This window comes from Crassostrea angulata, chromosome 7, assembly GCF_025612915.1.
Source record: "Crassostrea angulata isolate pt1a10 chromosome 7, ASM2561291v2, whole genome shotgun sequence".
Taxonomy (NCBI): domain Eukaryota; kingdom Metazoa; phylum Mollusca; class Bivalvia; order Ostreida; family Ostreidae; genus Magallana; species Magallana angulata.
In genome coordinates, this window is record NC_069117.1 from 47168309 (window position 1) to 47196119 (window position 27811).

General features: G+C 32.0%; 1 protein-coding gene across 2 annotated transcripts; it reads left to right on the forward strand.

Annotated features, from left to right (window-relative positions):
• The first annotated feature begins 792 nt into the window (after positions 1-792).
• LOC128192297 (transcription factor ovo-like homolog lin-48) lies at positions 793-4158 on the forward strand. Of its 2 annotated transcripts, none has more exons than XM_052864884.1 (5): positions 793-1102; positions 2005-2396; positions 2563-2671; positions 2846-3019; positions 3192-4158. In XM_052864884.1, the coding sequence occupies exons 1-5, from the start codon at positions 961-963 to the stop codon at positions 3497-3499; spliced, it is 1125 nt and encodes a 374-aa protein (XP_052720844.1). In that variant the 5' UTR covers positions 793-960; the 3' UTR covers positions 3500-4158. The 2 variants fall into 2 exon arrangements, with proteins under 2 accessions (XP_052720844.1, XP_052720845.1); XM_052864885.1 differs by having other exon boundaries at positions 2005-2357.
• Positions 4159-27811: the final 23653 nt, after the last annotated feature.

Sequence of the window (27811 nt, forward strand, 5' to 3'; positions counted from 1 at the left end):
AGAAAGAAACTCGCACCCCAGTTTGTTTTCTTTTAAATACATGTATAAAAAATACAAGTGTTCTTATTCTTCTGTTTGTGGATGAACAAAAAAGACCCATAATTGTTCCCAAAACACTTCTGTAATGTTTCGTCCCAAATTGGGTCAAGAGTACAAGGGTACTTTTTTAACTTCCGAAAAAAACGTTTACCTTTTATCCTACAGAACATTGAAGGCATATTTGAATTTGAGACAGTCTTTGCTTAAAGATGATTGCAGGGATGATTTTTAACTATTAGAAGAAATTTTGTCTTTCTTTTTGTACATACTATCACGTGTGAGTCTGGTTATTATGCAATCTTTTATATATACATCATCAGGATTTTAAATGTCTTCACAATATCAAAGCTTGAACCTCCGTTTTTAATGTCTTTTAATTTTTTAAGTCACGTTTATGTGGGAAAACGTATTTAAAAGTCTCTCTTTTGCCCTCCTCTATGAAGTTTATTAAGTGGCAATTCTAATTTAGGTTGACTAATTGTGGGAAATAATAGTTTAATGCATTTAAAGATCGTAAATGCCTAAAGCCGAGGTCAATTTTCACAAATTTGAGTTGAATGAGATGGTGTACTTCTTAGTATTGTTTGTAAATACGGGAGGTTAGAAGACAGTTACCTTTGTAGATACAGGTGTACCCATGGATCGTCACAGGTGACTGATTCAAACACGCTCCGGTGATCAACATCCCGTAGCGATTAGTGATGTACAGTTATATGGATACCCGTCCATCACCCTTGGGGGCGGGGCAGGGGCAAGCTCCGTATAAAACCTGACTGTTACCTTCTCACTTTTCATATATCATCTTTTAAGTTATACTTATTGTAACTTGGTACAAAGATTGACACATTTCAACCTACGGTTTAATTTGATTCCGGAAAAAATTTGTGTGAAAATATATTATGAGAGTTTGAAAACTTTACCATGCCAAAGTCATTTCTTGTTCGTGGTCAACACAGACCTAAGGCGACTACTGAGGTCTTGGACTCACAGCTGGAAGTAAAAAGTACTTTTAAACTGTTGGATGATGAAAAATCTCCCGTACAAGAGTTCAAGAGCGAAAAAGGTAAGGTATTTTTTTCAAGTCATTTTTATAATAATATAATATAATAATCCAAAATTACGAATTTGATTTTAGTGATAAACTTTTTGATTTAGATCATCAGAAATCTTAACTTTTAATGTTTAAATATCAAACTTATGTTTTTCATAAGACAATCTTTACAGGTTAAAAGAAAAATCATTACATCCTGACATTTATTATTTTTTCACATCATGAAAGTTTTAGCACATTATTGCAGTTAATTGATTTTTCTACTTTTTTTCAAAATCATAATCTCGTCTTTGCTTCAAATTATTTTCCCTACCCATAAATATAAGAAGTTTTGTACAAACAAAACAGACACTAGGGATAAGATTTCAAGATGCCTCAAGAAGGCCTGAAAGTTAATCTCCAGAGATTGAAGAGAAAGCTCCTTTTGTCCATGACAATGAAACACTTTTTCTTTCAGTTTCCCGTTCAAAACCACGAGACATCTCTTCTCTGTATAAACAGCGTGTCAAAATTTCTGTATCAATAGGAATAGGTTGTGGTGAAAAATCAGTGAAAATAGCCCGGGGCCCTGGGCCGTTATATCCGTGTAGTGTATTGGGCAGGAATTTAAATTACAAGTATTGAGCGAGGTTAGAAGATTAGGTTTCGCCAGAATAGCGGATAGGCTGTGCGATCCAGCTAGAGGGATGAATTAAAACTTTCTTAAATATCGTAAAGTTCAGATGAAATAAGATTAAGAGTACATTATCGAACTAAATGAATTATTATGCACATATATTGAAACCATGGTAGGCCTATAGAGTTATTGATGAGGACAATTTGAGACAAAAAAATATTTACAACTATTTTGCATATAATTTTTTCATTAAATAAATTGCTTTGAAAATTCAATTTTTTTTATTTTATTTTGTCAGACATCCCTCATCCCGCAGAATTCAAAAAACGAAAAAGAGGCAAAACTAAGGAGGATATCATCCAAGAAGATGTTGTGCAAAATCCCGAGGGAACACGAAGACCGTTATTTCTCCCTTTACCATATGAACACAAAATGTACAATTTAATGCTGCACTCTCCAGGAAGCGACAAATTCGGTTTTAACAACCTGATGTCACCCCTTTCCTACCATTCTTTCCGGTACCAGGAACTGTGTTCTCCGACGTCCCCCGTTGCTCCCCACATTCCGAGCCCGACTCCAATTATCGATCCAGGATTTTCAAATCGAACATGCCCAAATCCAGCAACTCCGACAAAAGAACAGTTAGACAGCGTAAATAACTTTGTAAAACCTTCCATTTCATTGCTCAAGGTGAGCAAATGACAAACAAACGATTAAATTTCATAGCCCCCGAATTAATGATTTAAATGAAATGTGTTTTATTAAAAAAAAAAAAGTCCTTTAATTTTAACAATTTATATTTTTGAAAGCATTTTTGCATTAGACATATTGACTTGATTTTTGATTGATGTTTCAGCATTCAGTCGTCCATGGTGTAGAACTCATTAACGGTGGATTTGGTATGAAAAATCCGATCATTGCGCATGCTCAGGATCAGCGAATACTGACTCCCCTAAGTAATGCATGTAAGTATAGCTGTAGATATTGGTAGAAATTATGATCAACTAATTAATATGAATTCTTCTACACGAATACACGACAGATAGACTACAAGATACTTTAACCTGAAAACCTATAAATAAATAATCAATACCTTGGAGATACGTCTTTTGATAAAATATGACTGTTTGTTTGAACAGCTGAGGACGGCCAGAGCTTCACTTGCAGTATCTGTACCAAGTCTTTTCCCCTTCAGAGGTTGCTAAACCGTCACCTGAAATGTCACAGCGAAATCAAGAGATACCTTTGCACAATATGTGGCAAAGGCTTCAACGATACTTTCGATCTCAAACGACACACAAGAACACATACAGGTGAGATTGGTCATTTTGTAAAATCTATATAAAATTCATATCTCCTTACAAAAAATATGTGCATGTATAATCATGTAACACATTATTAAGAATAACGATTTGGTTGCCATCAATAAAATTACAGACTCGAAAAAATGACAATTCTGGAACAAATTTCGTGCTTTTCGAACAGGTGTCCGTCCATACAAGTGTGTGACTTGCGGTAAGGCGTTCACCCAGCGCTGCTCACTCGAGTCACACGGGCGCAAAGTCCACGGGTTCAACTTCCATTACGCCTACAAGGAGCGCCGGAACAAGTTGTACGTGTGTGAGGATTGTGGTCACACGACCTCTGACCCCGGACAACATTTCATTCACCTGAAACACTTCCATCCTCAAAACCCCGTCTTACTCAAGTTCTACGACAAAAGACAGTTCAAGTTTTCTGAGTCTTCCAACGACAGTGAGGAGATAATGGACCTTTCTGTTACTAAAAGATAATATTGATGAAAGATGATAATAATTATAATGTTAATGATGATAATGATGATGCACGTATACCGAAAATTTGTAATTTTTAATATCTATATTTATACATGATTTGAAGGATATTATATATATTTTTTAAAGTGCTATTGGGGGTTCTTTGCAGCACAGAGTACACTTTTAGGACATGGTGCAATAAAAAAGAGGCGGGCCACATACTTGCAATATACACCTATCTCCTCTCTATATCACCTGTGATCACATTGATATCTACTTGTTCTCGTTATGGCATATATTTTATAGATTATACGATAAATCAATATTACTTTTTTGCATAAAAACATTTCATACATGACTACCTTAGTTTTCTCTATTTTTAGCTTTTTAGGGTAATGTTTTCATGCAGTGTATTGTTTCTTGCACATGAAAAAATGATGCAATACGAAGAGGTAACAGACAAGCGTTGCTAACGGAATTATGCACATCACACAGCTGTAGACAAATTGCTATACAAAGAACTGTGTTTTTAGCATTTAATGGTACAAGTATATGATTAACTAAAAAAAGTTATCTCTTATTAAATGTAGTGTTGACAATATCGTAACTCAACCAAATGCAGTTAAAATGCAATGAAAATTTTAAAGACTTTTAATAAATAATTGATTTAGTCGGAATACGGTTGTATGCAGTTTTTTGTTCCAGTGATAAGATCTTTGAATCTGCCGTATCATACATTTAATAATGGTCATTGTGCAATTCATAATATATCACTCCTGGGGGTTATTGTCAAAATACCGCTTTATTGCATTTTAATTTCACCTCTAACATTCGATCAGCGACTATTAATTTCAGAAACTCATCTCATTTCTGTTGATTTTTTACGAAAATAAGAATGCCAGATTCCACACAAAAAATACGCTTCTTTATCGAACTAAAATTATATTCTGAAGGTGGAAAGTTGTCAAACGAGATTTTTATGAGTAGGCGAACGGGAGAAGAACGGAATTTTGTAACAAATTGTCGCTCTCCTTGAAAATAATCCCAGTACAAAGGGTGTGTTTGTTGTTTTTCATAGCTTACCTACAGTTAGGGGACACTAGGTTTAAGTGTACCGTTGTTTGGGTGCTGTAGACTTGGTTTCCCACGGTGCTAACAATGAAGCGTCATCTTCCCTCACCAACTCCGTTACCGTAACGGCGCTTACATGTAGCTTGGTGTAAAATGTCTCGCACTTCTCATGCACTGTCTTACATATATGTGTTTATTGCATTTCAGTGCAGGAGGATCCGAGACGAAGGGTTCTGTTTTCGTACTTACCCTATTCTTTGACTTGAAGGATACCGGTTCGAGTTTCACCGTTATGCGCTAAACACATCACGGTTCCTTGTATCTTTGAATGTGCTATACTGTGATTAATATGTATATAATACGATCCTACTGACTCTTCTTGAATCAAATGGCGTGGGAAAAGCGTAATCCTTGTTGCCTTTACTATTGACAAATCGGAAGTAATTATAGAATGGCGACGCAAGGGCAGATGTCGCTTTTGCTACTGTAATATTTCACGAAAAAAGTAACTGTTTCCCACCCTTTTAAGACACTGAGGTAACCTATAATAGCTTGATGGTATCTTAGATAATACACAATGCTTAATACCAGTGGGCCTATAAGAATATTCAAGCTAATACATCATGTTATAGCTATCCGATTTTTTCCTCTGCTTGTCTCGCAATTTTGTTACACATTTGTTACGCATTCTCGTTTTTGCTTTTTTTAATTTTCTACTTTTGTAATTCAAACATTAGCAATAGAAAGCAAAGGGGTTAAATTCTTTGTAATTTTATATTTAAAGTTTTTAGGTGTTTTCATCCTTACAAAAGATTTGTCATCGTTGGTGAGAATGTTAATTAATCGGGCATGTCGAGCAGTAGAGAATTTTTAGTTAGAAGGCTTAACCCCTCAACATGTGAACGACACGAAATTTGCATTTAGAAAGTTATTTAATGAGAAAATTACAGTAATAAAGTTCACTAGACCCATGTGGTCTTCAATTTTAAATCTGGTAAAATTACATTAAATTTCTTAAATGTTTCAACCCGGTGAAGGGCTCTGTTACCCAACGGTTCTTTTATTATGGGAGTCATCAGACCAAATAATCCATTATAGTCCAATAGTTGCGCCGCTGCAAGCATAACAGTTTGAAAGTTGTGAAGAAAATTAAAGTTTTGATAATTGTATCCTTCCATTCAGCGTGGGATAGCCGTGTACCCACCCCTTATTGTCCTCACTGTATTGTGTAACTGTTTTAAAGATAAACACACAGCCTAACGACTGTAAGAATCCCCAGAGCAAGCTATTGTAATGAAGACATTTATGCTTGTCAAACAGGAAAATACACCTGACATGTATCTAAACATTATCATTGCATTGAGGAGGATTTTTTTTTAAAAAGAAAGGAGTTCAAAGTTGAAAATGAAAATAAGATCTTATTTTCATAAAAGAGAGAAAAATGTTTTAAGAATGTGAACGGGAAGAGCAGAAACCATGACGGCCAAAGAAGGCTTAAAATGATGTTGACAAAACATGCTGGAGATAAGATTTTTTCAGTTTTTTCTTGTGATGAGAAAGTACTTAATCACTACAAAGTGTTCCACTACAATCGAAAAAAACCCCGATACACCCAAGATTTTGAACAGTAAAGATATCAAAATTCCAAATAGATCAAGATATTCCTTTATATAGCATATCTATCATTCAGGGATTTTAATAATTAGATCCTGTATAAAACCAACGAACACTGCTTTCAAATTTGTAGTAAACGTAACTAATACCCTGGTATACTGGTGGAATACATTTGATCACGTGAATAAATGATAACAAATTGAAGCTTTGTAAGTTCAAAGTATTAACGACAATGTACATGTTGAAGGTGAAACATTACATAATATATAACATATAAATAGACATACAGGTACAGAAGCACCGAAACAACCCCGTTACATTTATGCTGAACTATGGATTACCAAGTTCTACAACTACCAGCAGCTAAAAAAAATTATATTGAATGTTTTATTTTGTCATCTATCAAAGTATTATTTACAAACACATTTGGATACATACTAGTAATGAATTTATTTTAAACAAAATATTTAATGTCCAAATTAATTCATTAAAAAACCAAATATCATGATATAAATAATTACATGTATAAAGAAAAAACTGTAGTGCTTTTTTGCATTAAAAACACATAAAGTTTACTCTTTACATACACTGTACACTTCAAATTAATGTTAGTAAAAAATTCATATAAATCTATGGGGTTTTTTTTTTTTTAGCAAATATTGAAAAAAAAATTAAATTGATTAAATTTTTAGTATATCGAGACAATTATTTGAAAATGAAATACATACAATATAGTTTGTATAAACCATCTATTAATATAAATTAATTACAGTACACAAATTCATTTAAAAAAGAAAACAAAGTAGATTTGGTGTATGTCCTAAACGAAGTGAAATATTTAAAGCTTTTGGTTAACGTTTAAAGGGACTCGGACACAATTTTAGATCAAAATTTTCTTTCCTTTTTTATGTATAAAATGGTTAACTTGCTCATTTTGAATGATTGACCAAACTTTGAATGTTTAAAGTCAAGTTATAAAAGAGATATAGATGAAAGAAATCATTGTTATGTAAACAAAGCTCGAGTCTTATATTTGTTTACAAATAATGTTAAGTATGGAATAACCATTTTTTTTTTGACAAAATGAATCGTGGCAAACAGAGTAAACTGATTCAAAGTGTTCATAGATAATATGATAAACAGAAAAAAGCAACATTTGATTTAGACTTAAACCAATAAAACACATATGTAAACCATAACAAAGCTCGAGCTTTGTTTACAAATTTTCAAACTCTGTATCCTGCTTATATCTCAATATTTGACTTTCAAATTTTGACAAAGCATTAAAAGTACCCATATTAACAATTCTAAACATTAAAATTGGAAAAATAAAATTTTAGATTTTGAGCTCAAATCGTGTCCAAGTCCCTTTAAAGAAAAAAAAAATAAGGTTTTTGCAATAATAGCTCTGTAGTAACCTCTAATGATACATTATCCTCTAATGATATAAAGTTGCATTAGTGGTCAGAATCTTGACAGTTCATGATATAATATTATTATTAAAGAACTACCTAGCCGTACATGATACAAATTTAAAATGATATCATAATTGATTTTAATTCACATCAATTAATGATATGTGATAAAAACACAAAAAAAGTACATCGTTTACCATTCGTGATATAATTTTCATTGCAATAAAGGATGAACGTCAACTATTAATGTTAGTCATTTAAGAACTAGTACTGTTTTAAGTTTTTTATGTTCCTCTACATACATCATAGTATCATTAATTGTTGAAGTCCATCCATTTGGCAACACTATCCAATAGGACCAATGCAACATCATTATAGGACAATGATGTCCTTTTTTAAATTGTCTATTTGTTAATCTTTATTCCTTTTTTATAAGCAACAAGAGGGGAAGAGGCAGAGTGGCAGTTGTCTATACTGTAGACAAGACCATCCACTAGGCCCGATGCAGTATAAAGATTAATCAGTACATTTTGTTTTGGTCAACGATGTATTTATTTTCAACTGTCTACTTTGTTGATCATCTATCTAATTTACTTTTCTCGGCTAACAGAGAAATAGAAATAAGAGAATGTGAAAAAGCATGTCTTGTTCAAAACAGTACCATTTCATTATAATTGCATGTTTATAAATGGTTAAAGTACATCCATTGATGCAATAAAAATCAATTTATCATTAACAGTCAACGATGTAGTTATTTTGCTTTTTATTTTATATCATTAGTTGAATAAATCTTGAAATTGTATCAATAATGTACGGCTAAATAGTTCATTCACGATAAAATATATCATTAACGGTCAGGATTCTGATCACTAATGCAACTTTATATCATTGGAAGATACTGTATCATCAGAGGTTTCTATATGGACTTTAACCATTGATGAAACAATTACGAATTGTTCTTAATTACATGCATTTTTAAATGGATTAGTTTTATTTTAAGACATTGTCTTCACTTTTAATAATCTGCTCGTTCTTGACGCCCCAGGTTTTAGATATTTGAGGTAAAATAATTATATGTTTATTTCATATAGAAGAAAATGCGACAAAACGTGTAAAATCTCGAAAAAAGTTTAGTGAACTTATGCAAAATATCTAACAACAATTTTTAGAGAAGTTCGTTCATGTTTGTTTTTACCTAGTCTGACAATTATGCACAATATATTAATTCTTATCATATATTTATAAATATAGTTCATATATATTTCCTTAAAAATAATAAAAACAAAAACAAAGTAGAACTGATTGAATAATATATCAGAGGCTCCTTTTAGCCAACAGAAAAGGACAGAGGTACATTCAAAATTCAAAATAATATTATTTCATACATACCTGTATCTTTAATGCAATTAATGATAACATTTTGAATTTGTATCATCAATGGACGGCTAAATAGTTTGTTAATCATAATGGTCAGGATTATGAACACTAATGCAACTCTTTATCATTAGAGGATACCGTATCATTAGAGGTTACTACATGGACTTCAATCATTAATGAAACTGAAATGTTGTTTTGTTTGTTCGGGGTTTTTTGGTTTTTTGATTTTATTTTTGGGGTTTTTGTGGGGGGGGGGGGTTCACCTTTTTTCGGAAGGGGGTTGTATTATGTTTATAATAAGAGTAAGTATATAACATTGAAAACTACAAAAATAATTGTCAACTAGGTGTTGTCATTATATCTTTAAAAGCTTAAACCTATTGAACCTGTTTTTCAGGTTTTATACATACATACGTCAAATTGCTCTTAGCCTCCAATTCTTTTCTTTTTAAAGATGAACTTCTTAAACTGAAAAACAAAATGTAAAAATGAAGAAAAAATGAAATATGCAGTGTCATTTTGTATGTATGGTGGATTATTGCTTAGTAGTAGACAGGGTTGAGATTATCTTTGAGATTACAGGTGTTTGCAATACATTCTCCATTTTCTCGAATCACTATTACATCATCCTTTTTATGATATTAAGGCGTTAACACCTTTGCTTTTGTGTTAAAGTTATTTTTAAATATTTTATGTTTTTGTGTTTAGTTTTGGAAATCAAGGTAAATGTATATCTTGTCATATTTTAGAAAGTCTATTCAGATTTTTGTGACTGAATTAAATACTTAACGGCTGAAAACTTTGACTTTTGACTTTCATGCATGTATGCTCGATGACTCGTTATAAAAGTAAAAATCACTTGATTTATTATCTACATCATATAATCTACTTTTTCTATATATTTGGTATTGTGATTCATATACATTTACATGCATCATGTATATGCATAAGTGATTAAAATTTCTTTAAAATATATTACAATTTTCTTAGACATAAAATCATACATTTTTCATGATATGTTTATATATCATAAAGTATGAACTTTTAACAATATATAAGAACAGAATCAGAAAAGTTAGATATAAGTCTGAAATACATATGTGTAACATGGCTTCCTTTGAATGTGTAGTATCGACAAAAAAAAAAACACCAAAAATCTCTGATTGATTTTAAATACCGTATGTTTTCAATAAAAATGAACCACTGCCTTTGAAACTTATTTTGATCTGCTTAATAAAAATAGCTCGAATATTCTTGGAGTATAAAAAGCATAAATTGTTCTGTGTTTAAAGTGTTTTGAAAGTTTTTTCACTGATAAAAAAACCTGTTATCATATAAAGTTTACGAATATTAATATTTTTTTAACAATAAGCTATAATCCTGTCGTTTTTAATTTGATAATAAACCAGTATGCTTGATTTTTTTTTAGAATTACTACACTATTATACGGCACATTTTCTACCATGATAGGTTATATTTAATAGATACTGCCACCACCGAAGTCGGCATGTAAACAGAAAACTTAATAAATAGAACAACAAAGCTAAGTAACTGTGATTCATAAAATTTATTTTTAAACTGATTTTTTAAACATTCATAATATAAAAAATATTATAAATCAAAATATGCTAATATCTTAAAACGCTTTCCATATTGCCTGTCTCTATGGGTTAAAAATATTTTGAGAGTCCATCAAATATTAACATCTCTGTATACATTATTTTTTGAAACAGGATTGATAAATGGCTATCCTTACTTGTTTCCGTTACATGGCTGTTATAAAGTTTTGTTGCGCTCTTCTGGGTCCATTCAAAAGACAGCGGAAGTAAGCATTGTGTTTCAACGTTTTTTTACCCGCTGTATTAATCAAGAATCAAACATCGAAGACATGGGATGGTAGTTTTGTATACAAATGAGATTCCTTTCAGTGATTGGTGTATCTTGTTTCAGTATGTAATATCGACAGAGATTACAATCAGAAGATGGCATTATCACAAACCATCTGAATTTACAACTCAAAATTAATCTCTGTGAAATTTCATAATGAACCCATCTATCACTAGTTTCCAAGACCTATCTGGCCACAGATGACATCTTTTCTGAGCGACCAAGTCAATGTTTTCCCACCCTCGTCTTATCAAGTGCATAGTTTTACATAATTTACTTGAAAATTCCCATCATTTGTGAACCATTTCGGGTTTTGGAAATGACAAAACACAATTTTGAATTTAAAATAACAACAAAAAATACTTTATAAGAACAGAACACGTGTGAAAACTGATAAAATAGGTAGATATATAAATGAAGGGATGGATGAACAATAAACCATCATAACGGATATAAAAAACATTCTGTTGTCCCACGCTCTGAGTTATGAAGTGTTTTGTTGCCGTGGTGTACCTTATAAAATAGATTGGAATTTGTTTTATATTCATATAGGTAACGCAATAAATAACGTTTTCAATGGGTAGTCTTATATACATATATATAGTGTTAGGCGTTGCTGTTGTGTAATCGGAATGTTTAAAGTTTTTTTAAAAAATCTTGCAGCATACTTATAATTGAGAAATTACACATGAATAAATACCTCTTACCTTAAATCTACGTAGTGTCTTAAACCTTGGGTGATGCATTGTGATTATAATATTTTACGTTATATAAGTTTTAAGGGATTTAGATTTTCTATCTTCATTAAAAAATATAAATAGATTTAAGTTGTTTCATCTACCGACCGATGAGCATCTGGATTTCAATTCTCCTTGAGAAATTAGAGAAACGCTTTTAAATATTAGCAATAAATATAAAGTAAGTAAATCAAGTATATAGTTATAGTATTTTTATGTTGTAATTTAATTCATAGCGAACAAAAGAGTCATCCACCTCATAGCTATCAATATCTGGACTGGGTAAAACATGAAATTCTTCATCTTTCATTTCCAGCTTCAAATAATCGACATACATTTTATTCATAAATTTTGCTGTGCTTTTATTTTCATGTTTCTAAAAACTAAACTAACCTGTTGATTTTTCTCTCTTTCCTGATCTTTCAAACGGAAGTTGACTCAACAACTCAAAAAAATTAAGCTTCAAATTGTAAACCAAAGTGTTCTGTTATCATCGTTTGTATTATAACAAAGAAGATGCGTCGATAAGGCGTGTAAAATGCCTATACGCGGTCGGACAGGCTACTAAAAAATTAAAGTATCAACAAATCTGATGGGGTTTTTTTTTAAATCATTTAAAACAATATATATTTAACGAATCATTGATTTGTAACCTGTAGGTATGTTCAATACTTGGAATATGTTGACTCAAACAGGCGTATACGTATCAAACCGTATATATCTAGGGTTTTTATGTTACGGGTTCGATACCACCAAAATTTCCGACAATATTTTTTTTTCTTATTTTTTGTTAAATATATTAAAAACTGACTATAGTTAGAAATTTTGCTTTTGCAAAGTTGTATTATAATATATTTGAATAGATTTAATTGGGGAAAAATAAATTCAAAATTGTATTTCACTACAAAACCGAATGGGCATTTGCGCCATCTTATTCCCCCATCTTCTTATTTTAATAATTTGTAGCTTGAACTTTATATACAAAGGGTCATTCTTTTTGGCTTTTCGCGGGCATTTCTTTCTGTTGGCACTATTCTGTCATTAATGGAAGTAATAAATAAAGTATCTGACATTTTTGTTACGGGCACCTGTCGAAAACTTCGCGTTACCACCTTACCCATGAATATAAACCGACGGGGAAATTGGACACCGTATATTTGAAAACATTTCCCCGTTTAAAGTCAAAACTGTTCGTGTAATAATCAACGGAAAGCTAAACGGAAGGCATTCCAAAAGATTGTATTTTTTCTTTTCTTTTCTAAACCTGACACCATCATCTACAAAAGAAAATAGTTTTTGAATCGGGAAGAATGATATAATACACCTGAATTATGTATCAATTTTTGACAACTATGAAAACTGAAGATTTTTACTTAAATTTGAAATAGAAAAAAAAAATGGTGTTAAGTTAGAAATATCTTTAACCAAAACTTTCTTTGATGTTTAATTGTGAATCTGTTTTATAGCATTTAAACTTGTTTAAAGTTCACAATTTATGAAAAGTTGCGCAATTACCTACACAAGTCTATAAGCGTGAATGAAACCACTGCGCATCCAGCTCAGATCCGCAGACTGTGACCTTGTTAAAATAAAATTATCCAAAAAAGTTCTCATTCATGAAATAAATTGCACCAATTTAGCTAAATTTTCTAAACGATTGGGTAACGACATAAAATTAAACAATAGAATACCTATAAAAATACCCCCGACTACAAGAAAAAAACCCGTTGATTACTTTCTACAATTTCGATGATATCATTCCCGACCGACGACTAACCGTTGATCGGCAAATTTAACATAAACATTTCTTGTCTGTAAACGAAACTCATTAACATAAAAAAGACAGAAGAAGAAGGAAATCTTCTAAAGACAGAAAGAGAACTATGGAGAATCACACCCGCCCCGTAGACAGTTATCATCTAACCCACCTCATTTTATCTCTATATAATAACCGACAAAATTGTTTGGTTTATATAACGTATGACACTGCGCTCCTTTGGACAGGGGTTGTTTTTTTTTCAGGCGACAGGGGGCTCGGGTGATAATGATACTATCTGTTAAATAATCCATTAACAGGTCAGCATCAGGCTGTGTGACCTAGTTTTATGGCATCCTTCAGGTTTCCTTTTGATTGGGAAGGTGTAAAAAAAAAATTTTTTTTAATAAGTTGAAACAGCAATAAACTGCAACTGTTTGTACATAAGGAATCAGCAAAATTATTAAAGTCTTAAGTTTTATCAATACAATGTATCAACAAGCAGAAAAAGGTTGGTCTTTAATTGGAATGGATCTAAGTTGTTCAAACTTTCCAAATAAAATCCATATTGTTTCATTGATAATCACGTCATATATAAATTTTAAAAAGCTCAAATGTCGATTGTTATCTTCTGTTTTAGTGTTCTTTTGCGTTTCTTAAAAGTTGAAATAAAAGTTTTTTAAGAATTATTTTAACTGATCAATGTATAGATATATTAAGTCATTGGAAACAACAGGTAACATAGTCATGTCTATATGTTCAAAGAAAATACAAATGATAAACATGATAAATGTATCTTTTAAACTAGATTTTTATATTTCTAAAGTATCTCCTTAAAGTATAATTAACACTTATAGCACCCCCACCCCAATCCCCCCCCCCCCCCCCCAAAAAAAAACGAAGGGCAAAAACTAAGGTCAAACGCTTACTACGAGAGGTTCAAAATTTTCCTAAAGGAAGTACCGCTTTTAATTTATGGAATCTATTCAATGTTCTCAATATAATGGATAAGATGGAAAGCAAGGTTGCTTGAAGTACATTCTAGCAAAAATGCTAGCATAAATAAAACACGAACATATCGAGTTTCCCACGAATTCAATTCATGTGTTTCTTTTGTTACCCGACTCTGTTTGATTACTATACAATATAAATTATTTTTTTAGAACAAGCCGTTATCAGACGTTAGAATATTCATATACCTTTCCCTCCATTGTGAGCTGTTTTTATTAAGCATAAATATGCATATAAGAGAACGTTATTTACATTTCCGGTTCATATTTCAATAGCCTTTATCAAGAAGTCAACTTAGGCGTATATATGTAAAACCGCCTTACAAAGGCAAAGAGAAGCTTTACCGATGACGAAAATATAGAGCACCGTAAATGGTAAAACTGTTGCAGAGCTAAACCGTGATTAGCAATTTTTCTGCATAAACTACATACATTAAGAAAATTGTAAACCTCAAATAGTCCGAATGCAGCATCAATCATATACATGTACAGTATTATACTGTGGATAATAATATTGTGGCATATAGTAAACCATGAAAAGTTACTTAACAATGCGGCAAATTGTACTACAGAAATTCTCCGGTATTTTGTGACGTCACGGCCAAACAACCTTATACCTCGTAAATACATTTTAATAAATTACAGTTTATTTATGGTTATTGTTTACATCCTATAATCCCATCTAGAACAAAATTTAAAACCGAAATAATGTTGGAAATATAACAGGTTTACAATTTATTGTCCATTAAATTCTGATATAATGGAGGATATGAGCGATTACGTATGTAAATAAGGGAATTAAAGGTTTATTTGACATCTGCAACCTCTTCATACATATCTATTTCCCGTTTCAAACTCGCTCATTGCCATTGAGGTGTATTCTGAGCTCATATCATGTGAAATTCTCTAGTCCGCATTATGGCCGTAAAATGATATTTGTCCATAAAGGGGAATTAAGTGACGGATGCCAAGATTAGACCTGCCGGTAGAAGAGAATCGCGGTGGCAAATATCCACTACACCCTACCGACCCAATAGAAAGGTCATCACAGAACACAGTCGGATGTCGAGATAGTAGAGAGAGAGAGAGAGAGAGAGAGAGAGAGAGAGAGAGATCTATGTGTGCAAGTTTACAAACTTAAGATAGTCGTAGTTCAAATTATAGCAAATATTATCAAAATGTAGCAGACTTAGAGAAAAAAAAAAATATTACATTATATCATAACAAGTAGAATTAAAATATACATCACTCAAATATGGTGAACCGAAATCTAGCTGTTAACTGGTTTTTTGTAATAGCATGAGAGGGTGGAGGTATAAAATTTTGATTTACTTCAATCTCTAAGATTTTTGAAATCTTTATGATACTGTTAAGATTGGATGAACACTGGAAAAGAGCCGTATTCTCCGTATTAATGTTATACAGTCTTGGATGACATGGGCGATCAAATTCCAATTCTGGTTACAACAATAACTTTGCGTGACATGAAAAATAGCTGGCGATTTGATTTCTAGTTACTTGAGCTTTATTTCGCTTTCCTTTCACAAAACGCTGTGTGCCATCTTCGGATTTCAAATGCTTAACTGCTTGGTATGAGCCATAAATCTAACCTTTAAACGGTCTCCACGAGCGAAAATAATTTGTATCTAATTTATTATGTATACATCTCTAACATGACTTTAGTACATTGACCTGTAATGCAATACGTTGTGGGCAATGGGAGGGTGTCAATGTAAACGAATGACCATATGTACATTTAACAGATGAAAATTTCCTACAATTAATGGAGTACCTGTCTCAGCCATCTTAGAACCCGGCCAGATGTCCAGATTCGATCAGGTTTAATGTCGACAGTTGGCCTGATACGAAAACCTTTTTAGAGGTTGAATTCCGGGATCCGTTATACTTTTTATCATGTCTTTGTTATTTCAAAGCTAAGAGACATCAAAGAATCAACGTTATCAAAATTATTTCAGAAAATATGGTATGATATGCTGTTGTTTCCCTCTCTGTGTGCTTTCATCAAATTCTGTATAATTTAACTTATCATATATATTCTTCGCTATTGAAAACCTTTTTCATTTGAAGATGGTTTGTGTTCATTGACATGCACAATAGATTTATTTTAGGTTATATTTTTAATGAAGAATGAGGATATACTAAAGCACGATTTGCGATAGAAAACTTTGTTGAAATTTCTTCGTTACTTGAAACGTCACTAAGTAGTGGAAATATTAAGATTATGTTAACTATTTTAATGAGATATTTTTTTCTTCAAACTTTTTGTCTTTGGCAAATTGTAAGTTTTAAAAACTTTATTTATAAACAAAAGTCATGGACATTTCTAAAAATAAAATAAATCATACTCCCAAAGGTTAGCCTGTTTCCCTGGCCTCTTCATAATTAGCTACATGTATCTTTGCGGAGCATCATGGCTTGGCCAAGGAAACAGGTTCCCCAAAGACGACGGTATTGTTATCTTAGAGCGATATGAGAGTCATTGCGAATTATTCAGGCACCTTTAAAAATAAAAATATAGGATAATTATAATATATTCATATACCAATAATATTCACCGCTGCTTGAAAGTTCAACATCTGCATGAAAATATTATCTTCTGACACGCAAGAAATTAACTTTAGCCGACCTTATAAAATCGATTCACAAAGCATTTGCATTGTTGTTTTGTATGAAATCACTGGACTGACTAAAATATACGAAAAGACATATTTTGACAGTCATTCATTATTCATAATTATTAAAACTTTTCTGTAACTAACAGAAGTTTTGTTTGACCTTTTGCAAAACATCTGAATATCAAACTCCGGATGTCAAAAGTCATGGGAAAAAGAATGAAAAGGTTCTATAGGTTGACAAAAAAAGAGTTTTTTATCTAAATTTTTATTTTTATGTCAGGTAAAAATGCTTTTGACATTAAGACTTTCTTTAAAAACAAATTTTATTCAAAATAATTTTATAAAACTATTTTTCTGCAAAGACTTCAAATTTAAGAGAACAACTTTTAACCCGCTTTAATTAACACCATAACAATCTACCACAGAAGACTAAACTTTTGCCACCACCCCTTTCCAAAATGACATGTAAGTATTTTGTATTTAGATTTGCGCTAAACAACAAAAATCATGATGAATAAATATTTACGTACATGTACTAAAGACCAGAGATTTGAAAATAATAATAAATAAGAACTATACTAGAAATTAGTTTAAACTTTAAAGAGAATTTAATAAAATAAATTTGATTTAACAGAAGGAAGGCTATCAGTACCATGTGCCTACAATTCTATTGGTTAAATCGTTTTTCAAATCGGTACTTCCCGATGACAATTGAAGCCATGAATCTCAATTCACAAATATTTTGTTTCACTTTTTGATCTGAAACAAATCTCGAGAATTCTATTCCTTATGTTAAAAATACATGCTATATAATTATGCTATAAAATACATTTTTGACTTCGATTTATAAAATTTTCTCTTAGATAAGTTTCTTACGTACATGCAGCATCTGGATTTTTATGAAATTGTCTATGTAATGGGAGTAATGGATCTTTATCGTGCCATTGCCCACTGTTAGTACAGGACCTCGGTTTTTATGTCAAAGATCCCTGAAAATTGCTGAAAGGAATCCATATACCCCTGACACTCGAGGCCCGGCCTATAGACAGCAACGTTTCTTTGAAAATTCGTTTAGCAACAGTCCTTTAAATTGCTCGAGTCTACATGCAGGTCTGTAGCTCTTGGTCGTCCATCCGATTTTTTTTCAACATGGAGCTACATACAGACCTGCAGCTAGCTAGAGTCATATGCCAAAGACTCATATCACTTATTTGTTCGGCATAGACGTTTTAAGGCAGACATTTGCAATATCTATTAATAACAGCTAATTAATGTCTATCATCCTTAAGTCGGCGTCAATTGAAAATAAAAAGGAATATAGATGGTGTATATATATATACCATTGCTTTTCTGTTTATACTCTGTCCCGAGTTTTTGCTTCCACCACATTTTGCTTGATATTTCAATAACCTTAAATACCTTTGTGCTCGAACTACGTTCATCCATTGATATGAAAAATGTCCTGATTAATATCTGTTTTGAAACGCCCTCTCTACCACTTCAGGTTTCAATACACATCCCAAAATAGAAAGTCTACGGAGATTTTGCATTGCATCAGTCATTGATAAGCCCGGATGATAACGTCGAAAAATTGCGCGAGGTATCCCGAGTACTTCCGAATGGAGAAAAGATGTAAATATTTCCCATTATAAATCTCCGTAAGAAATTTGTTTTCGTTCCTGTGAACTTCTATGAGTGAAAAAATGATAAGTGTTCAATGAAGATGTCTTTGATATATTCCCTTTCATCGATTTTAACTGTATTTCTTTCATAGGTATTTGTATTTTTATTAAAAATCATCAAAAATTGATGGAAGTAATAACTTGGGACAGACTATAATATGATATGGTGTAGTTGAAGGTCTGAAAAAAAAAATCGGATGGGCGAAATTTTTAGTACAATCAGGAGGAAATTGATTAGTTGTAGATCTGTTTCGGACTGATTAACCTTATATTTTCTAAATTTATAGTATTTCAGGCAATTTACGACTGATATCGACATTTTACTTGTCTCAGACCCTGTCTTAAACTAACCGACCTAGGAGAATGAAGTACCACTTCACTTTCCGGGCTGGTGATGGTCTTTGAAAGAATATCAGAGGCAAGTTAAGTGACGATATCTGTAGTAAAATGTCTGAGGAAATTTTTCGAATCAAATATTTGTACAGAATATGTTCCGAAATAAGATAAAACAGTCCAAAACTAGCACAATTTCTGCAAAATTACAACTTTTCATTACGTACCGAACAGTAGCTCCCAGGTCGCCAACCCGAATTTTTTTTCAGACCATCAACTTCACCATATCATACTAAACAGAAAAACAATGGTACGACATCTATAACGTTATGTCTATGATTTTTCTTAACCTTAACTTATCAAACAAACAATCATTAACGACTTTAATACAAATGAATACGGTTTTTTTCCTGTTTAGTCTTAAATACCTTTTCTGTTAAAATGCTACAAAAAGCAGTATCAAGAATTTATGTGATTTTTAAAACTAATAAAAAAGATCTCGTTATACGACTTTGTCCAATAGATAAGACTGTGTAATACTCTCTATATGCATGTACTACCTGATATTAAGAAGAAGGTGGCCATCTCTAAAAATTTATGGGTTATTTACGGCCTGTTTTCCTTTGTGAGGGTATCTTCAAATCTGCAATAAAATGTGAATATGATGATACTCTGACCTCTTCAGCTGCAGAGAATCTGTATGGTTACTTTAATTATAATCTCGGATTTATCTCAAATTCAAAATAACATTAAAAAACGTTTAAAACTGACAATATTTCAAAGTTTTATTTTTCATAATAAGATATGAAATGTTTTATATGTTTCGAAATTTAAGGCATATAATCCGTGTTTTTTACATTTATACTGGGTGGTAAAGCATACTTACAAGTTTTCTGCATCTTCAGTGTAAAAACGTTCGAATCACATAATATTAAAATCTTAAAGTCCCCTTTCATGTTAAATACTTTAAACAATCGTGCAAAATATACATTTTGCCTTCAACCACATAATCTAGACCTAGATTACTATTTGACTCCTCACGTGCAACCTTTAAATGTGAGAAGAGGTTAAGGCCAGATATATTTTTTTCTATGCTGTGTAGCAGTGAGTTCGAAAAGGTCGAGTATGCAGCAAATAAAAAATAGTTAAACAATAGATATATAGGATCTCGCATGATTTGCGATGGTATATGATTTTAATCCAAGGAGTTGTGTGTTTTATATCCCCGAGCCATGCGTTTTGTTAAACCTCAATCTTTTCTGTAGAAATAACAATTGTAAGCCGCACAACACATTTACTTTAAGACTTCAATAACTTTACGCATGGAAAAGCGTCCTTTGAAGATTAACAAATAACCATTTTATTTTCAAGCGTACATGTATCTTTATCAAATCTTTAAAAATAAGACATCACTAAATGCTCCACATTGACAACTCAACTCAACTGAATTATCTTGGTATGCTTTTTTTCATTCTACGTCAATCAAGGCAGGTTAAAGTTTAACTATGACGTCACGTTGGGTAAGAATACACAGTGTGATATCAAAAACTTTTTAATAAATGAGCGATATCCAACGCATATTGATATAAACATGTGGAAATATGGCTTATTTTGTAATTCATGTGGGATATGAAGGTAGCGACAACTTAGGGAAAAAATACATACCCGTATACACGATTGTTAATGTACACAAGCACGTTTTATATGTATGGGAATTTGAGTCCGACATCATTATCATTATTTTGTGCAGTCTCAGGTTACTGAAGGTTTCGATCGATCGATAAACTGTAGATTTCAGTCCTGTCAGTTTCTATATATCGCTGTTAATTACAATCGGTTTGTATGAGAAATGGAGGAGAAAATACCCAGTGAGTGTATTTACAAATCCGATGTAGATTACGAAGTATCATTTTAAAAAAGGACATGGGATTAATTAATCAAACGCTATAAAACGTATAATAATCCTTAATACAGAACGTATACGTACGTTTTCGGGTTGTGTAATTTTTTCTGCAATGATCACTACCGCCATAACCTGCATGAATCATCAAAGAAATCATTTTATTGTCTACATTTATATACATCTTCCTTTTAACAAATTAATAAATTGATCGTAAAAAGTAAGAAAAATTAACTTAATTATTGTTAATATACATCAGTACGTTTGATAAATTTAAATCGTTTTCTATAGGAATTTGAGTCTGATATCAGAAATCGATAAACAGGGCTTGTAGATTTCAGTCCTGTCAGTCGCTACAGAGCTATGAATGCACAAATAATTTTCGTAAGAAATGGAGGAAATCATACTTGGTGGATGTACCTACCTACCTAGTCCTTGTTGCACCCGGAGGCACATAGGGCAAGGACAAGGGATTTCCACTCTTCTCTGTTCTTTGCTATCCTTTCCGCATCTCCCCAGGTAAGGTTGATGTCCTTTAGTTCTTTTTCGACAGTACGCCTTCATGGTGTTTTTGGACGGCCTTTACCCCCTTTTCCTTCTGGAGTCCATCTTAGTGCCACTCTTGTGATGTCATTTGTTGGCTTTGCCAAAAATTAAAAAATTAAGGACTGAAGTTTGATACTAAAATTGATTTTTTTTATACTTATGCACAGTAAAGACATTTCGTGTACAAAACGTTCCCATAAGAATAATTAACTTGAAATTGATAGACATATCATTCTTATTCACATGAGGGATAGGGACCTTCACGGGGAAATAGTATTTAATCAATTTTGCAACGTTATTAACAATGAGATTCCCAAATATAGATCAGTTTTAAATTGCTTTATAACGGATATTAAAGGGCCCGAGACACGATTTGAGATCAAAATATCATTTTTATCTTTTATGTATAAAATAGTTTACTTGTGTACTTTTAATGATTAACCAATATTTGAATGTTAGAAGTTGAATTATAAGCGAGATACAGAGGCAAGAATTCATTGTTGTGTACTTGAAAGCAAAGCTCGAGTCTTAAATTTGTTTACAAATAATGTAAAAGTAAGAAATTACTATTTATTTTTTGCAAAATGACTCGTGACAAACAATGTAAACTAATTTACATGTAATGTGTTCAAAGATTACCTATTAATATCAACAAAAAGCACCATTTGGTTGAAATTATACCAAAACAACACATAATTTTGTAAACAATAACAAGACTCGAGCTTTGTTTACAAAACAAATAACTAAGAACTCTGTATCTTGGTTGTAACTTGATATTTGAGTTTCAAATTTTAATAAAGCATTAAAAGACCTATACTAACCATTCTAGACATTAAAAATTAAACAATAAAATTTGAATGTTTTATGTCAAATCGTGTCTAGGTCCCTTTAACGGGAAAAAATATTGTTTCAAAATTGATGGCGATGATAATGATGATCTTGATGATGATGATGACTGTGTGACTTTGGAATAAGATGACACGAGGAATCACAGTACTATATATTGTTGAAAAAATCAAGTGGAGGGCTACACAGATGTATAAGTGTGTTAAACCTCGATCTTTCAACCTTAAACGTACTAAAACAGTTAACTATATGAATTTAAGTCTGCACACCCAGTATATACTTGATAAAATGCGTGAGGTGAATTGAGTCACATAAGTATTTAATTAAAAACTACGCCTAACATTTCAAAAGTAAATCTTACATTGAACATATACCTATTTTTTAACCCATTCAATTACCATAAAACTTTCTCTCAAATCAGACGGGATATGTTCTGACGTATTTTTGTTCGACCGTTTAAAAATGCATTTGTCGCTCTTTTGAAGTAAATTATTTTCACGTTCGTATGACAGTTTTACCTATTTATTCCGTGTAATAACCCATCACCTATATTTTTTTTCAAAAATTAAGTCTGTATTTTATTATGCATGGTATGAGGTAATAATTATTATATACATGTAGGTTAAAATCGCTTGATCATTTACAAGTGTGATGCGTCTCTTTTGGGTTGTCTTCGTTTGTTATTTATTTTCCAGTCTCGTTTTGAGGCTCACAATGGCTGTGGGAGGCCTTTTTCTTGGGGTTTTACTCTTTTTTAAAAGGCCAACTGTGTCTTTGAAATTGTCATTATAACCATGAATATAACTGCAACTATTAATAAATCATATTGATTTATAATGACTGCTAAAATCAGACTGTCTCATGTGTGTCTAACTTTACGAACCTTTTTTGGACTTGTACCATACCCTTGCATCAGATTTTAAAGAACAATTCCTATTGAAGTCGCCTCCAATACCATTCTGGGTGGTAGTTTTCAGTCTCCGGGCCAAAGAAGTATATATACGAGCCAACTTTTGATCTAAATCTCATTTTACCGTATACATATTAGTGGAAAAGTGAGACTGAAATCAAAACAGGATTTATTGAAGTTAAATTCATGGTCCCATGTCTAGAACAATTACGCTCCTAAAATATGGACAAGTGAAGGTGTTCAGCCACTGTGACGTCACATGTTGGCTCCCAGACTGAGACAATCTATAAAAGCTGATACGCCCAAATTGTTATTTATATTTAGCTATGTATGCTGATACACCCAAATTGTCATTATAAACCAAGTATAGTCCGTCCGTCTCTTTACTTACCGTTAGGACAAGCAACTTTTTATAAGCAAGGCTTTCATTTCGTTATTATACTCTCCCCCGAGTTTTTGCTTCCACCACTTTTCGTTTGATATTCCGATGATAATAAATACCTTTGTGCTCAAACTACGTTCATCCACTAATATGAAAAATGTCCAGATTATCTGTTTTAAAACGCCCCCTCTACCGTTTCAGGTTTCAATACACATCCCAAAAATAGAAAGTCTACGGGGATTTTGCATTTCATCAGCCATTAATAAGCCCGGATGATAACGTTGAAAAATTACGCGAGGTGTCCCGAGTATTTCCGAATGGAGAAAAGATGTAAACAATTCCCATTATAAATCTCCGTAAGAAATTTGTTTTCGTTCCTGTAAACTTTTATGAGTGAAAGGGGATCATAATTTGTTAATGAAAACATCTTGGATATTTTCCATTTCATCGATTTCAACTGTACTTATTTCACAGGTATGTGTATTTTTATAAAAAATCATCAAAAAGTGATGGAAGCAATAACTTGGGACAGACTAGAGTGAAAAGTTGAAAAATAATTTTTATATTACGATATAGTTGTACCTGTTAAAGATTTATCATTTAAAGCATGTATTTGTGCCATTTCCTGTAAAATGCTTTAGAATCAAAAGTGATTTAAAAATACATTGTTCTTTTGTGTATAGCAAATGAAACAACATGCAGTTACAGGATTTAAAAAGTGCCTAGGTAAGATCAAGTCCTAGGTGACGCTAAACCGGAAACAAGATCTAATATAGACAAATATGTTGTGTTCTGGGTTTTTCAAAATTTTAGTAGGTTCATTTTTGAACGGTTTGTCATTTTACAGAAAATTTGATACAGTTTTCTTATGTATGTGTATATATATGTATCTAAATGTATAATACTTACCAAGCCAGAAGGAATATAGGTACATTGTAGAAATACAAAAAATAATATACATGTTATGATAAACAAAAATCGTTTTAACTTATTTAAATTTTCCAAATGTTTAAGATAACTGGACTATTTCTAAATAAATGAGAGCATTTGTTTGATAATATTTGTAATGTGGTGTTTGTGAACTTTCGTTAGAGTGTGCCAATTTTTATTCATAATAAAATTAACACTTTGTTTTACATTACGTGAACTTTTTTGAAACAAATCCACCCATGAACAATAATATGTACATGTATATTTATTTGACAGTTAATCTGTTATTACAAAATTTCAATTCTCCATCTGACGTGCAAAAATTCATATAAATTGTTGTAATTTCATAACAGTTTAATATATCACGTGACCTTAACACTGGTCATAAAATGATTCAGCATCTTTTCTTCTCATCTATCTCACCCGATAACATCTGCTCCGGCAAAAAACGGCAACGAAAGTAAGACAACGGTATATGGTATCACAACACACAATAGCGGGCCACAATGGCATTCCGACAACCGAATACACAGAAATGACGGGGCGGAATTTGCATTCAGAAAACATCAAGAATGGGGAACCGTTCACACAATGAGGGAAGTACACGATTAACATGCAAGCTATATCTTGTCACGTGAATCGACCATTGTGTTTACATATTGCAAAAACTCGTTCCATGGAAATCTTAACCAGTTTATGTTACAACTGTAAAGTCTTCTGATGTTATATTTGATTATGTGTGCGAGTGTATGCATATTTATTGGTATATTTTTGAAAACCAAAGTTTTCCGATCGAGAGTATTTGCCCGATGCATGATGAACTTGCCCTATATTTTCCGACATGGTGTTAATTAATCTACCCACGTTCTTGGTTACACTATTCTGGAAGGTTCTTTCCATCAAAACTAAAATCGCGCATTCAAAAAACGAATAGGCTCGTTATATTTATTCATTATTTGTCGAATCTTAATTTCTGTGTATAACCAAAATGAATAGGTTTTTGGTAAACATCTTAACTCTTAGTCGATCTTTACGGAATTATTCAATATTACTTCAATGCAAATATAGATGTATGTATTTTGATGAAAATTCACTCTGACTTAGATCCGTCGAAGCGTATCCGCTATCTTACATTTTTAACTTCTTAAAAACTACAAGGCCAGTTGTTACCATTTTTGGTGTGAATCATCTCTATGGTGAGAGAAATCATTTGTGTGTTCAGAGTTCACCAGATTGTTGCCTATGGCAAGTTCAGATGGTTGCAATTGGTTACCAATGTTGATCTTTGGTGTACTTCCAATTTTAATTTAGGTCACCAAATCTAACAGCAGGTAAAGCTTTGGCAAGTTTGGTGGGTGACGTCATTATTCATTATGCTAATTTTACCATGGCGGACTATAAGACATAGATACTTTTGTAAACAAAGACTTGTTTGAATGAAATATACAAATATCTTATTGCATAAATATTTTGAAGACAATCTAATATAGATGAGGGTTTCTAAAGCCTACCTCTGTACCCAGAAACATTAGAAAGTATGTGGTATAGAACCATTTCAACAAAACCTTCTTCGACTTTCGGTAGGACTTAAGTATCTATTTCTTGCATCAAAACAAGTTAATTTGACGCTGATTTTGAGTAAAATATGCACAGATTGCGTAGCCTTAGATCAACAGCCAAACAAAATATTGCTGATATCAGAGAGCCATGGCTGGGTGGCCAACACTGAAATAGGCCTACGTCACATCGCTGTATGACACAACTAATAGTACCCAAAGTCAAAGCTCCTGTTAAAAGGGTTCTAATTATACTTTTTGCTGGCATTAGATATTATAAATTTTATAATCTTTACGATCTTTGTAAAAATGATGGGATGAAAGTCATATTATAATATTGTAAATGACTTCTTTACATCAAATGTTTGTATTGTGATGGCCTTTTTGAGTAGAATAAATCATTAAATGAAGCTTTTTTGTTTACTGTTTTAGAGCGAAACAGTCAAACTTCAAAGAGGATATAGGCTATGTATACATAGTTATTTTGATTTTGTTTTCCACTATTTTATATGTTCAGATGGTTACAATTGGTAACCAGGAGTAACCAAAGACTACCATTTGTTTAAATCTGACCCAAAAAAATTGTTCATTGTTTTACCTATCACATTGCACTTGGTAACCAATGACTACCACAGTTCACTCATAGCAACCAATGCTGCAAGCCGTAGATCTCATTTTCACCGACGGTAAACTCTAAACGCACCTTATATCAGGCTGGTTTATCGAAAATGAAAGTAGGTTTTTTAATTAAATTCACAATAATTACTTCAAAATTCAATGATAGTTTACGGATATCACCTTACGCGTGTAAAATACCAAAGGTGTATGAAGTAACGCTGGGGCGGGCATTTTGATTTTTTGGCAAAATGTCTTCATTTATAAGTATATTGATAGAAAATAACAGAGAAAATATTATAAAACAAGTACTTTAACAATATTTGATAGATGAGCATCGAGAGCTCGATATGATGTAGTCGAGGTTAGCGCTTTGAAAAACAAGTGAACATAAAAGACTAAAATGTCTATAAACATATTCTCTTTTTATTAATTAATTCTTCATAACTTACACAAAGATTTGCAGTGTCAATACCTACGATGAGCCATATTTATGACAGTATAATAGTATCTTTATATGAAAAGAGCTTCTTTCTTATTTACTTTTGATTTAAACAAAATAAAAACGCGTCATTTCTCGTTAAAACCTTTAAAGGGGCATGGTCACGATTTTGGTCAAATTCTACTTTTCTGTTTATATTATTTACAATGCTTTAACATGTTTAAGAAGGCATTTCTCATGATCAAATGAAATTTGAGAGTCAGTGGTAGAGTTATAAGCAAGATACAGGGCTCACAATTCTTTGTCATCTAAACAAGGATCATGCCCTGTTTTTGTTTACATAGGTTCAATATACCAGTAAAAAATCTTTCCTAGACAATTTGGCAATCTTCTTATTCTATTTTTGGCAATCTTCTTATTCATTTTAAGCATGAATAAACTGTTCCTTACATATAACGCATTCATTTAAGGTCTAAAACTGGAATTTTCACTTCAACATTCAAAATGTAGACAAAGGCCTTGATTACATATAGCAAAAAATTGTAAGATCTGTAACTCCCTTATAACTCAAAAAATGACACTCAAATTTTTGTTCACTGTTAAAAATGCCCCACTGAAGCATTGTGATCATTAAAATTGGAAAAATAATTTTTGACCAAAATCGTGACAATGCCCCTTTAAAGAT

Coding starts and splice junctions, on each gene's coding strand:
- LOC128192297 (XM_052864884.1), top strand. CDS start 961: ATGCCAAAGTCATTTCTTGTTCGTGGTCAACACAGACCTAAGGCGACT. Junction 1,103..2,004: donor AGAGTTCAAGAGCGAAAAAG/GTAAGGTATTTT, acceptor TTATTTTGTCAG/ACATCCCTCATCCCGCAGAA. Junction 2,397..2,562: donor CTTCCATTTCATTGCTCAAG/GTGAGCAAATGA, acceptor TTGATGTTTCAG/CATTCAGTCGTCCATGGTGT.